This window comes from Haemaphysalis longicornis, unplaced genomic scaffold, assembly GCF_048455015.1.
Source record: "Haemaphysalis longicornis isolate Haplotype H1 unplaced genomic scaffold, Haemaphysalis longicornis Haplotype H1 scaffold_7, whole genome shotgun sequence".
Taxonomy (NCBI): Eukaryota; Metazoa; Arthropoda; class Arachnida; order Ixodida; family Ixodidae; genus Haemaphysalis; species Haemaphysalis longicornis.
In genome coordinates, this window is record NW_027526422.1 from 71107787 (window position 1) to 71121635 (window position 13849).

Below are 13849 nucleotides of genomic sequence, written 5' to 3' on the forward strand. Positions count from 1 at the left end.
ATAGAAAACTCTTGTGGTAATGTTCTAGATGTGTGCTTCTCAAACTTAAAAAACGTACAAGTGTGTGCCTCCGAAATATCCCTTGTGCACCCCGACAAGTTTCACCCCCCTCTTATTGTCTCTGTCTCGGTCACGACCCAGCATCGCTCTGGCGGTGTTGACAATTGTGCAGTCCCGCGATATGCTTTCAAGCGTGGAGATTATGCTGGGCTGTATCACTTTTATTCATCTGCTGAATGGTCTAGTGTTCTGGATGTCAATGATGTTGACGAACAGGTTCGACGTTTCACTGAAATCGTCAGAAGGGGCATGGAAAAGTATATCCCTTGTTATAAGCCTGTTCCTTCCAAATTTCCCCACTGGTTTTCTAGAGAACTTCGAAGTTCGCTTAAACTTAAGGATAGCGCCCACAAAAAGGCCAAGCGTTCTGGGCTTGACAAGTGGAAAGCGGAGTTTAGTCGGTATCGCTCACTTTGTAAAATCCTCTACAGGCGTGACCACCAGCTCTATATAGAATTGTTAGAGGCTGCTGCGTCTCAGAAACCGGCTGAATTCTGGAGGTATGTACGCGGCCGTTCTAAGGCGTCTAAAGAACACGTTAGCCTGCTTAATTCCGATGGTGAAGAGGTCGAGGATGTTGCCACCAGTTTTGCTCAGTACTTTCATTCTGTCTTTCAACTGCCAGATGCCAACGACGAACGCCTATCGTTTAATAACTCTAATTTTAACACACTTAGGTTCGATGAAAAAATTGTCAATGACAGCCTTCAACGGATGAAACCATCATTTTCCTGTGGTGCAGATGGAATTCCAGCAGCCCTCATGAAGGCTTACGGCAACATTTTTGTGCCTGTCTTAACTTCCATTTATAATAACTGCTTACTTTTAGGTAAATTTCCTTGTGCATGGAAAATCGCTCGAATTTTTCCAATATTTAAGTCTGGTGATAAGTCAGCCGTTTCTAACTATCGCCCGATCTCACTCCTTTGTGTCGCCTCAAAACTCTTTGAGTCAGCTCTGCACAAAGTTCTTGCTGCCTGCGTCAAGAACGTTGTGATACCAAATCAGCACGGCTTTTTCTCGGGTCGATCGACGGTCACAAATCTTGCAAGCTTTATGACACAGGCTTCGGCTGCAGTTTGTGAAAACGGCCAGTTGGACGTTATTTATTTTGACCTCAGTAAGGCGTTTGATGTGGTGAACCATCAGTTATTAATTAACAAGCTTGCTAAGTCCGGTGTAGACGCAAGCCTTGTTGCCTTGTTGTCCAACTATCTCCTTGACCGGTCCTTTTATGTAGATGTTAACTACAAAAAGTCTAGTGTTTACCCTGCAACAAGTGGTGTACCCCAGGGTTCCGTGCTGGGTCCCTTATTGTTTTCTGTCTTTATCAATGATGTTTCAACAGTGTTAACAAACTCTTTTCTTCTCTATGCTGATGATGTCAAACTATTTAGGCACATTAGTGGTGTTCAGGACTGCTGTGCCTTGCAGAGGGATGTTTCGGAATTATCGGTCTGGTGCAGGAAAAACTGCCTAATTTTAAACCCCACTAAAACAAAGGTTGTCACCTACAGCCGGAAAACCCACCGTCTGCTGTTTTCCTACAGTATTGAGGGAGCTCCTCTGCAAAGGGTTGATGAGATTAGGGACCTAGGGGTGCTTTTCGACAGTACCCTCTCTTTTTCTCCTCATATTAGGCTCATCACCCGGCGAGCACTCCGAAGCCTTGGAAATGTGTGTCGGATTACAAAGGAATTCTCTTCTCCAGATCCATTTCTAATGCTATACAATGCAATATGTATACCACAGTTAGAATATGCTTCTGTTGCCTGGAACGGCATCTCCAAATCTAATAGTGAATTAATAGAACGTGTGCAGAAGAAGTTTTTATCCATATTTAAGCACCGTCATCACAATCACAGTTTTCATCCTGATTCTGACTTACCCATAGTCCCTTCCATCCCTTCCTTGAACTGCAGACGTATGCGTGCAGACCTTACATTTCTTCACAAAATTGTTCATGGCGACCTTTCTTGCGCAGACCTGCTTAACTGTTTAGAGTTTAGTGTACCACAAAAGCCCACCAGGTCGCATCGCCCGTTCTTGACCGCTGCGCGCAACTCCAATCATTCTACTGTGCGCAGAATACAGAATTGTTACAACCGCTTCTTTGAACGCCTTGACATCTTTCAGAAATCCTTTACAATTTACCGTACAGCGCTGTTGAATACAGTATGTTAAACACCTATGATATGTCTGTCGCTCTTTTTTTTTTCTGGAATTTGGTTTCTCTGCGGTTGTGTCTATCCAACTGATAGTTGCCTATTTTTGAAACTGTTTACTGTCATTTGTTCGTATTATCATTTGTCTCCACACTCCGTTGTTTTTGTTGTATTACTGTCAAACTTTGTTGCTCTGCCTGTCGTGTGGCCTTTACGACAGGCAGAGCAACATAGGCATCTTCTTTTTTTATTTTTTACCTGTACCCAGGCTCCGCCTGTGCTTTACTCGTCATTTTCACTACTTCAATTTTTGTGTCTTGTCGCTTGTTTGTTTCTTGCTATATGTTTCTTGTATTTTGTTTTCATGTAACTACCCGTGCGCCAGCACTCAGGCCTCTGGCTGTTCCTGGGCACGTAAATAAACATGATTGATTGATTGATTGATTGATTATTATTATTATTATTATTATTATTATTATTATTATTATTATTATTATTATTATTATTATTATTATTAATAATAATATTATTATTATTATTATTACGTATTATACTTGGGGACTTCAATACCCCAGGTATTCACTGGAACAGTCTTTCATTTCAGCATAAAAACCATTATGCAGCGCGGAAATGCACCATGTTATTAGATTTTCAATCATTCACCTCCTTGCAGCAGTTCTGCCACATAGAAAACTTCTGTGGTAATGTCCTAGATGTGGGCTTCTCGAACTTGAAAAACGTACAAGTGTGTGCATCCGAAATATCTCTTGTACACCCTGACAAGTTTCACCCCCCTCTTACTGTCTCTGTCTCTGTCGCTGCCCAGCATTGCTATGGTGGTGTTGACGATTGTGCAGTCCCGTGATATGCTTTCAAGCGTGGAGATTATGTTGGGCTCTATCACTTTTATTCATCTGCTGAATGGTCTAGTGTTTTTGATGTCAATGATGTTGACGAACAGGTTCGACGTTTTACCGAAATTGTCAGGAGTGGCATGGAAAAGTACATCCCTTGTTATAAGCCTGTTCATTCCAAATTTCCCCACTGGTTCTCTAAAGAACTTCGAAGTTAGCTTAAACTTAAGGACAGCGCCCACAAAAAGGCCAAGCGTTCTGGGCTTGACAAGTGGAAAGCGGAGTTTAGTCGGTATCGCTCACTTTGTAAAAGCCTCTACCGGCGTGAGCACCAGCTCTATATAGAGTCATTAGAGGCTTCTGCGTCTCAGAAACCGGCTGACTTCTGGAGGTATGTACGCGGCCGTTCTAAGGCGTCTAAAGAACACATTAGCCTGCTTAATTCCGATGGGGAACAGGTTGAGGATGTTGCCACGAGCTTTGCTCAGTACTTTCATTCTGTCTTTCAACTGTCAGATGGTCATGACGAACGCCTATCGTTTAATAATATGTCTAATTTTAGTACACTTATGTTTGATGAAAAACTTGTCAATGATAGCCTGAAACGGATGAAACCGTCATTTTTCTGTGGTGCAGATGGAATTCCAGCAGCCCTCATGAAGGCTTACGGCAACATTTTTGTGCCTGTCTTAACTTCCATTTATAATAACTGTTTACTTTTCGGCAAATTTCCTCGTGCATGGAAGATTTCTCGAATTTTTCCAATATTTAAGTCTGGTAATAAGTCAGCCGTTACTAACTATCGCCCAATCTCACTCCTTTGTGTCGCCTCAAAACTCTTTGAGTCAGCTATGCACAACGTTCTTGCTGCCTGCGTCAAGAACGTTCTGATACCAAATCAGCACGGCTTTTTCTCGGGTCGATCGACGGTTACAAATCTTGCAAGCTACATGACACAGGCTTCGGCTGCAGTTTGTGAAAACGGCCAGTTGGATGTTATTTATTTTGACCTCAGTAAGGCGTTTGATGTAGTGAACCATCAATTATTAATTAACAAGCTTACTATGTCCGGTGTTGATGCAAGCCTTGTTGCCTTGTTGTCCAACTATCTCCTTGACCGGTCCTTTTACGTAGATGTAAACTTCAAAAGGTCTAGTGTTTACACTGCAACGAGAGGTGTACCTCGGGGTTCTGTGCTGGGTCCACTATTGTTTTCTATCTTTATCAATGATGTGTCAACAGTGTTAACAAAATCTTCATTTCTTCTCTATGCTGATGATGTCAAACTATTTAGGCACATTAGCAGTTTTCAGGACTGGTGTGCCTTGCAGAGGGATGTGTCGGAATTATCGGTCTGGTGCAGCAAAAACTGTCTAATTTTAAACCCCACTAAAACAAAGGTTGTCACCTACAGCCGGAAAACCCACCGTCTGCTGTTTTCCTACAGTATAGAGGGAGCTCCTTTGCAAAGGGTTGAGGAGATTAGGGACCTCGGGGTTCTTTTCGACAGTACCCTCTCTTTTTCTGCTCATATTAGGCTCATCATCCGGCGAGCGCTCCGAAGTCTTGGAAATGTGTGTCGGATTACAAAGGAATTCTCTTCTCCAGATCCATTTCTAATGCTATACAATGCAATAAGTATCCCCCAGTTAGAATATGCTTCTGTTGCCTGGAACGGCATCTCCAAATCTAGTAGTGAATTAATAGAACGTGTGCAGAAGAAGTTTTTATCCATATTTAAGCACCGTCATCACAATCACAGTTTTCATCCTGATTCTGACTTACCCATAGTTCCTTCCATCCCTTCGTTGACCTGCAGACGTATGCGTGCAGACCTTACATTTCTTCACAAAATTGTTCATGGTGACCTTTCTTGCGCGTACCTGCTTAACTGTTTAGAGTTTAGTGTTCCACAAAGGCCCACTAGGTCGCATCGCCCTTTCTTGACCGCTGCCCGCAACTCCAATCATTCTCCTGTGCGCAGAATACAGAATTGCTACAACCGCTTCTCTGAACGCCTTGACATCTTTCAAAGCTCCTTTACAATTTACCGTACTGCGCTGTTGAACACAGTATGTTAAACATCTATGATATCTCTATCGTTCGTTTTTTTTTTATTGCTGAAATTTGGTTTCTCTGCGGTCCTGTTTAACCAATATGTTGCCTATTTTTGAAACTGTTTACTTATCATGCTTGTATTATCATTTGTCTCTATACTCTTGTCATTGTTTTTGTCGTCTTACTGTCAAACTTTATTCTCTGCCAGTGTATTCATTACAATAAGCTGAGCCACAAAGGCATCTTCTTTTTTCTTTTTTACCTGTACCCAGGCTCCGCCTGTGCTTTATTTCTGTAATTTTCGCTACTTCAATTTGTGTGTGTCTTGTCGCTTGTTTGTTTCTTGCAATATGTTTCTTGCATTTTGTTTTCATGTAACTATCCGTGCGCCAGCACTCAGGCCTCTGGCTGTTCCTGGGCACGTAAATAAACATGATTGATTGATTGACTGATTGATTATTATTATGCGAAAACAGCCATCTGGATGTTTTAGGCAAGCGAATGAGCGATTATTTGATTGTTCACTACATCGCATCCATGTATCTTACCATACACCAGATGTCCTAAAGGTTAGAAAAACCGCAGTGTCTAGAGTTACGTACGACGGAAACTAAAATTGAAAACTAAAGTTATGTGCTACGGAACTTTAGGATATTATTTAGAGTTACGTCCGATGGACCCGAAAATTTAAAGTTAAATTTACAACCGAAAAAACCTTCAGCTAATGTGTTGAGTTATGTCCTACGGAACCCGAAGTTGAAAATAAAATTGTGTGCGAGAGAACTTTATGCCAGTGTTTTGAGTTACCTCCGGCATAACAGCCTGTAAATGAAATTCAAGTTACGTCCGACGTATGCCACATTAAAAATTTTCGAAGGAGAAATTAAATTGACGTTCGACGTAAGGTAAGCACTGAAAAACGTTTACAGCTGTCGGTACTAAATTCCGTCAGGTTCGATGAAATCTACGCAACATTGTTGCAAGGGTCCGTTCCGTTGTACGATACGGGACGTCAAATTGTCAAACACGAATGTTGCTGATATACGGCCGAACCGGGGCGGAATTGGTAAATAGTAGTTGAAACGCTTACGTCGGTTCGTCCTGTCATCGTAGATAGGGTGAGATTTTAGGACTAATTTTTCATGCAATATTGAAAAAAAAAAATCCTTTTTGGTCGAGCGGTTTGGAGCGTGTTACTGGCAGCCATACAATGAGGCGATCTGGGTTACAATTCCACCTGGACTGGAGTTCTCTTTTAAATTGAAGTATTATATTTTTTATACGAATGCACGTACACTTCTTTTCATATAAAACATACGAAAGGAAAGGAGAAGTCGGGAATTACAAAATAGAACCCCTTGTCGAGGGCGGCGGAGTTCCAGTTCATAGCGTCTGCAGCTCGTGCCGAGAACAAAGTTCACATAGGCCAAGAGTTTTTAACAAATACAATTAATAATTGATAGAGAAGGGAATGTCTTGGTACTCTCTTATTCTTCTCAGGAAAGAAGAAATCTCAAGAAATTTAATTTTTATAGCTGGCTGTTTAACGAAAAATGTATTTTATGAAAACAGCAACTATTATGGGCAGACGGGGTGGTTGTTACGCCATATTTAATTGTGGCGCATAGAGTCACCTTATATGCAGATGTCAGTAAAATGATAGCCATTGAAGTACAAAGCTCAAATGTTGTCTTGAAGAAAATGGTTCGCACACATTTTTTGTCCGGGCGTTAAGATTTCCCCAAGCTTTATTCTTTGCGTTTATAGAGTTCCATACTAAAATACGTATATTAGTACGAAACTATATGTTTGCGTATGCGCTCTACGGAAAATAGATAGGTGGGCACGCGGTATATGGTAAAGCACAAGATAAACTTTCTATTAAAGTGCGGAGTTATGTGGTGATCTTTTGATTTGTTTCAATACTTGTCGGCAAACCTGTTGCGCATTTTTGAGGAAGCTGCTACAAGGCTGCCTGCCCCGGCTGGTGCTATAACACGCTGCGACGGGTGATGAAGAAAAGTCGGGGGCGCCGCCGCCCCTCACTGCTGTACGGGACGGCGTTCCTGGAACGGCGTTCCTTTTGGGAAGAGCAGAGGAACGCTACCGTTCCAATAAGGGCCGGTGGGACAGTAATGGTAACTCGTTAGGCTTACGAAGCAACAGCGATGAACAACGGCGTTCCTTCTGTAAACGTGCCATAGCTATAGGATTTGGTTGCTTTTGACGCCAAGGCTTTAGGGCGCTGAAGCTACTACAAAAAGCCACAGCCCGCTGCTGTGTTTCTCTTCCCACAGGCTGCCAAATTTTTCCGCCCTTCTGCGGAACGCGCTTCCTCGAAGGTCAGTCAGAAGAATGCGCCGGTGCGGGCCGCACCTGTAGGCAGGCTGCACCTAGTGCGCAAGGCCAGACGCCAATGTGACACGGGCATTGGCGCCCCTTAAAACGCGCCATAGGAATATATGTGAAACGCGAATGCCGGATTGCGGCTGGGACAGACTGCGGTGAGTCCAATCGAGGCTTAGTTACCTAGAAGATGACCTGGGCAGAAAGAGTTAAAAAATGTCGCTATTTCGTCCAGTACATATTGAGCAATCGATACAAGTATGGTGTGTTTTATGAAATCAAATCAAATCAATATGAAAGGCCCGGATGTCCGCCTCTGTCATTACTGACTTTAGAACGCGTCGGCACGCAACACTTTATGGCCAAGGCGATGTGCGAAATTATTGGACAGGTGCGTACGACCACTTCGTCGACATGTTCATCTGCGCGTCTCGGATTTACAAGCCGCGCAGAGCGCGTCGCACACGGCATTGAAGTCACACGCATGTACGCAGCGCATAATATACAGTTAGGATTGGGGACCGCGTGAGGCGCCAAAAACGCTTGCCTGTCACTTGACTGCAGTGCGTTTTTTTTTTCGTTAGTTATCTGTTATATTTTTTTATGACTAGGCCACAGAACAAGGAGCTGGGAAGGCTTCAAGGTTGTCCCCTGACGGTCCCTCCTGTAGTTTCTTCCTCCCATGCCGGCATGCCGCATAGGAAGTTGCAGTTAGAGATGTCTGGGGAATGTCGGGTGCTCCCTCAAAAAATTCGTGTGGGAGAGTTTATTTGGTTATTTTAATCGCCGGATAATCTGCTTCCGGCGGTGTTTGTATTCGTATAATATACGTAGTTCGACGTGAGTTTTAAATTGCTCACTTTATTTCGTCTCAGGATTATCTGACACTATATTTTAATTAAGAACAATCAAATGTAACGTTTATGTATCGGCAAGTTTCAATATTGAAAATGTAACTGGAACGCGTTTCTTTCGCAATAAACTTGCAACGCGAACTCGTTTCAAACTTTGGACGGAACGAGGAAAAAGCTGAGGAACGGAAAAAGCTGTCATTCCTGTTTGAGGGGAACGTGTACGACTATTACTGTCTAGGAGGTAATGGTACGACGCTGCCGCCCCTCGCTTTTTATCGGCGCCGACTGCCGCGTGCGGCGTCCTCTGCTCCTTTGTGATGTTCCGGTCGCCTACGTAGTGTTCCGTGCGGTACGGCCGATGTGCTCGTTATAATTTGTATTGTTCACTCTAATTTTTTTACTGCGAAATGCCTGGCTAGTCTGGACGTAACTCAAATAATTCGCTTGAAATTACGTCGAATGTGACTTTAATTTGCAATTTTGGGTTCCGTCGGACGTAACCGTAGACAATGGCTAAAAGTTCCGTAGGAAAAAAAAATCTTTTATTTTCAATTTCGGGTTCCCTCAGAGGTAACTCTAGACACTGCGTAGGAAAAAAAGTGAAAGAAGAAATGGAGCTTGCTGCTCAGCTGTTGTGGCCTCGCATGACACGAATAAGGCGACGCGCATAAATTATGTACAAACACACTGAAGAAAACGACCAAGTACGCATGTACACAGTTGTTATCGTTTTCGCTGCCTTACCACTAAACGGATTGCTCAGAATATTTAAGGCATACTTCAAATCTGCATACTATGCCCACATCTTGTTATCAATGCTAATGATGCATTCATAAACTCGTTCCTGTAATCACTGTTGTCTCCTGGTAGCATATCATTGCCTCCTGTGACGCCAGTGTTGATGTTCATCGTGAAAAAGTTGTCGAGAAACGCATTCTTTGAGTTTGAAACGCTTTAATTGTATCAGCTGGTTATTAATAACAAAGATATGAAAAATACTAAACACTACGGCACTCCGCAAAAACTAGAGCAGCACTTTTTTTTGCTTTCGATAAAGAAAACTGTTCTATAATGTCACCAAAGTTTGTTTTTGCAGTTTCTTCTCTTTCCACACTCAGCAGAGCAACATAAGAAAGTCTTTCGTGGCCCTTGTGGCCCGCAAATATATAAAAAGATATTTATTTTAGCTTGCTGAGGTAATTTTCACAGCTAGCGATAGAAACGGCTATGGCTAACTTTATCTGAATCGCGACGCGAAGGTTGGGAAATACGTTGTCATCCCCATACTGTATGATAAATTTCAGAAGTTCTTCAGGTTTTGATAATCTCCAGTCCACACGCCGTGAAAACACCAGTGGGCAATCTAAAGTCTCTTCATAGAGGTCCTGCGCGCTACCGTCGGAACTATAAACCTCGCCATGGTGTAACAATTTGTTGTCAGTTCGTTCTCGTCGTCTCCGTAGCACAGCTTGTTTATGTCCAGGAGAAAGCCAAACTGGGCATAGGTCTCCTGCAGGCGAGTAAACCTCTCGTCGATTTCAGAATGAAGACGGTCGAGTGTCGATTTCATGACCCTTTGTATTTTCTGCTTAGCCGTTCACGCTTCTCATTTCGGCTTTTCACCAGCCATCTGTTTTGTTTGTTTGTTTCTTTCTTTTTGTCTCGAACACCTTCCAACATTGACATCCCACGACCCACACAGACCAAGCCCTTCATCGAGTGACTCACTCACCAACCTTTCCCTTTCGCCATAAAAAAGCGTTCATGTCTAAAGCAGCCTCGTAAATGTTCATTTTTGAGTCTTGCAGCCTTTAAACACGATCTATTCGAACCAGTATCTTGTTCCAAAAGCCGAGTAAAATTAAAAAAAATCATATCTTAACATCCGCTGGTGCAACAGCTAGTGTGCGACCACTTCTCGTTTCTTTTTTTTATTTACTTCGTTTTTTTTTAATTTTTCAATTTCTCTGATACCCTGGGGCAAAATGGCGCAATAAAAGAAAACTCGTTTCACTCGTTTCTTTGTCCTTGTTTGCCATAACTTGGAAAACTTCAAGTACGTCTTCAAGGTACTTACTGACTGTCTTTACCGCTTTGACCCTGCACTCTCCGACTCTTACTTGACAACAATAGGCAACCGCTACTTTTAAATACCAGAATCTCTACAATTCCCTGGACGTTGTTCACCTCGCCTCGCAAGAATACCTGCAAAGGGCTAATCGAAATATAAGGGCGCAAATTTGTTGAGGTTAATACGCTTATAAACTACTGCAGCGACGGCAAACAAACTACCAGAGAAAAGGCAGACGACATCACGCATTCATAGCAGTCTCCTTTCAAAACGCGCGCGCCCGTTGGCATTCGGGGCCGTCGCTCAGGCGGTGTGATGCCGTTCACGAGCTATTGGCGTTCTTAACTTGTTCCCGAGTGAAGGCCCCAGCATTACGAGCCCAGGGAGCAGAAGCTAAAACAGTCGTGAAGGTAATCCATAAGCAGTTCCTCGACGACCTGAGCGCGGCTACAGCTTCTCAGATGGGGTTGTCTATAGTTTCGGAATGATCTGAACACATTCCTGGAATCACGCAACACGATCCTACGCCTGACCTTCTCTCATGCAGACTTTACCACGCTATGACCGTATACTGTATAATATGCGCCTCTAGTCAGCACGGAACGAGAGACATATTACACACTTTTACTTCAATGGCCACCCGTAGCAGTTGAAGCCATCCCACGTGACGCCACTGGGCTTACACTACTTTCACCGTGCTCCCCCCTGTGAAGATGCGAACGTTATTGCACGGAGGAAACCAGTTGCATTTGAGGAACCAATTGGAGAGCTCCCTGTCGACGCCGACACTGCCGCGTTGCATCGTTGCACAGAAACAGAGACAACTGTGATTGCACTAAACGTTTACCAGAGAAACCGAATAACGGAAAAAGTCGACACACTAGGCGGGTGCTGCCAAGAACGCACAGCTGATGCGTATACTTGTCACATTACAAGGACATCCCTTAGATTTTTTTGATGCGTAAGCATTCTTAGTCCACTTCCTCCGAAATATGTCTGCAACGTACATGATGCACACCATGGGTGTACAGGGGGCCACATTGGTTATTTAATAAGGTTCCTGGATTAACACGGAAACGTGGGCTAGTTGGTTAACATTCATGACGGTAACTTGCGTGCACTGTACGGACTTTTTTCTGCGCTAGTCTTAGTGTTTTTTTTTTCGTTGTGTCCCCGTACCGCGCGCGCAATTTACCGTCATAATCCCTAGGAACTTCATATTTTTTTTGACGCAAGGGCGCCTGTATTGCCCCTAAGGAGATGTCTTTTCAGCAACGCATTTGTGTACAAGGGTGACGCCGACCTCAATCGGGGGAGTGGGGGGAAGGGGGGGGGGTTGCATGTATCAATGAAGCCTCGCACAAATCTGTCATTCATAAAGTGGGCTTTTCATATTGACTCTTTGTATTGCTAAGAAGTCTCTCTAAAGTTGATTATTCTGGTACAAAAAGAAAGAAAACTTCGCGTAAGTGCGCCGGATGCGGCTAGAATTCCTTCTAGCCACAAAAACAACAGAAACAAAAAAAAAACAGTCTCATTATATACGTTGAGTTGTTATGTGCGCAAATGAGAGGCTGGAAAGAATGATTACGCACCGTCCAGCAGTTCCTACGTCGGAGTTCCTGCGTTTTTCTTAAAAATTGAATCCTTGAAATTTTGTCTTCTTAATTGTGGCGCCAGCAGATTACAAAATGCTTATACGGAACGAACAAAATCTTATAATCATCTTTTAAGGGAGATGACATGTTGAATATCATGTCGTGTTTTGCGGAAGTCACGTAGCGGCGAAATAAACCCATCATGGACAGAATTTTGTGTTGCGAACCTGCATCAAAGGGTTTGTTCCGGGTGTGGCCAGTGACTAACTATACCGCGCGACTTGGAAGGAAATGCGCATACTGAAAGCGTTGCCCTGCAGCACAACTGGATGGCCAAAACGGTCGTTTTTTTAAACGGGCGGAAACTCGTAACACCGTACCGGGCCTCACGTGGCAAACTGATTGGTGGTTGATTGTGGGGTTTAACACCCGACGCAACGCAGGCGATGAGGCGCGCCGTAGTGGAGGTCTTCGGAATAATTTTGTCCACCTGGGTATCTTTAACGTGCGCCGAAATCTCGAACACACGGGCGTTTTTGCTCTTCACCTCCATCAGAAAAGCGGCCGCCACGGCCGGGAATCGAACCCGCGTCTTCGTGCTCAGCAGCACTACGCTTTAGCCACTGAGCCACCGCGGAGGGTCCACGTGGCAAAATGTCCTGAATACGCCCTCAGACACGTTTTACTAGTGACGTCATTGCCTCTCTTGTGAGGCGCCCACTTAATTTGCTAACGTCCTCGTCGTAACGCCATCTCCCATTGGTTCACGCCGGTGACGCAATGAAATCGCCGGAGCTAATTATGCACCGCTGTTTGCTGTTAATCACTGGAAACCAGTGCATGGCGTGCGACTCGACATGGTTGTATACTTTCCTTACTAAAACAGTAACGACTTTTCAACCCAAATGACTGAAGCAGTCGGACAATAGAGCTTCTTTACGTTGTCATGGCTATTATTTGCCTGAAATCGTCGGTATTCAGGCAGCGTATACCACAGCAACTTAAAGCAGGCAGCCCAGCCGCATCGACGTGCAAAAAAGAAGATAATGTTTGATGTCTCGATAGCGGACAAGGTATCATGGTGTCCGTGGTGACTCCTGCTTACAGAGAGCCACCTTTTCATCCACTGCGCTGAGGTAAATGGTGACAGCATTAGCCTGATATATACGTGAAGTCTCTCTCACCTACGTCGACCAAGGCGCAGAGGACGCAGACGCTCAAGAGGACCACCCCATGGCCGGCCATCGCTTCCTCCGGCGTCAGCCTCGGCGCATCAATCAGGGGCAGACTCCGAATCGACGTTCGCCCAAACGCTTCGCCACCGCTGCCGCGCCTGATGATGAAAGTGAAACAGCCCGAGCAGAAGCGGGCCACGTCCTGGAATAGTCGGCACCTCCGCGGCCTTGCCTCTCGAGCGCGCCCTCGGGATGCCGGCGCCGCTTCCCATCGGAAGGGACCTGCGGCAAGGGATCTGAATACAACAATTGGAGCACGCGCGCGGGTCTGTCGTGCGCGTGACGGGGCGTGCGTCGGTCGTGCGGCGCGATCCTGCGGCGAGCCCGCGGCGTTGCCTGCTTCCTCCTGTCATCCATCAGTTAACGGTTCTTTTGACACCCACTGGTCCCTCTTTGGAACCCTTTTCTATAGTACTACTTCCTTTTATGCCTGGCTCCGAGCAAAGATGTGTCTTCATCGTCCATCATCGTTATTTGCTCCCTACTGATAATAGATCGCTACACCTGTCTTCGTGGTTAACAGTAGGCTACTTATTTATCTACACTTTCTCTGCTGTGTGAACGCTTAAGTACGGCGGGAACAGGGCATATAACAATGCACTGGTCAC

The 13849-nt window shown here is 44.5% G+C and overlaps 1 protein-coding gene across 1 annotated transcript in view; it reads right to left on the bottom strand.

Annotated features, from left to right (window-relative positions):
- Positions 1–13494, bottom strand: part of LOC144144443 (uncharacterized) — a 47049-nt gene extending 33555 nt beyond the window's left edge. Inside the window, exon 1 of the mRNA XM_077675882.1 lies at positions 13191–13494. Within this exon, the coding sequence (XP_077532008.1) occupies positions 13191–13251 (61 nt within the window). The 5' untranslated portion in view covers positions 13252–13494. The remainder of the gene's footprint in view (positions 1–13190) is intronic.
- Positions 13495–13849: the final 355 nt, after the last annotated feature.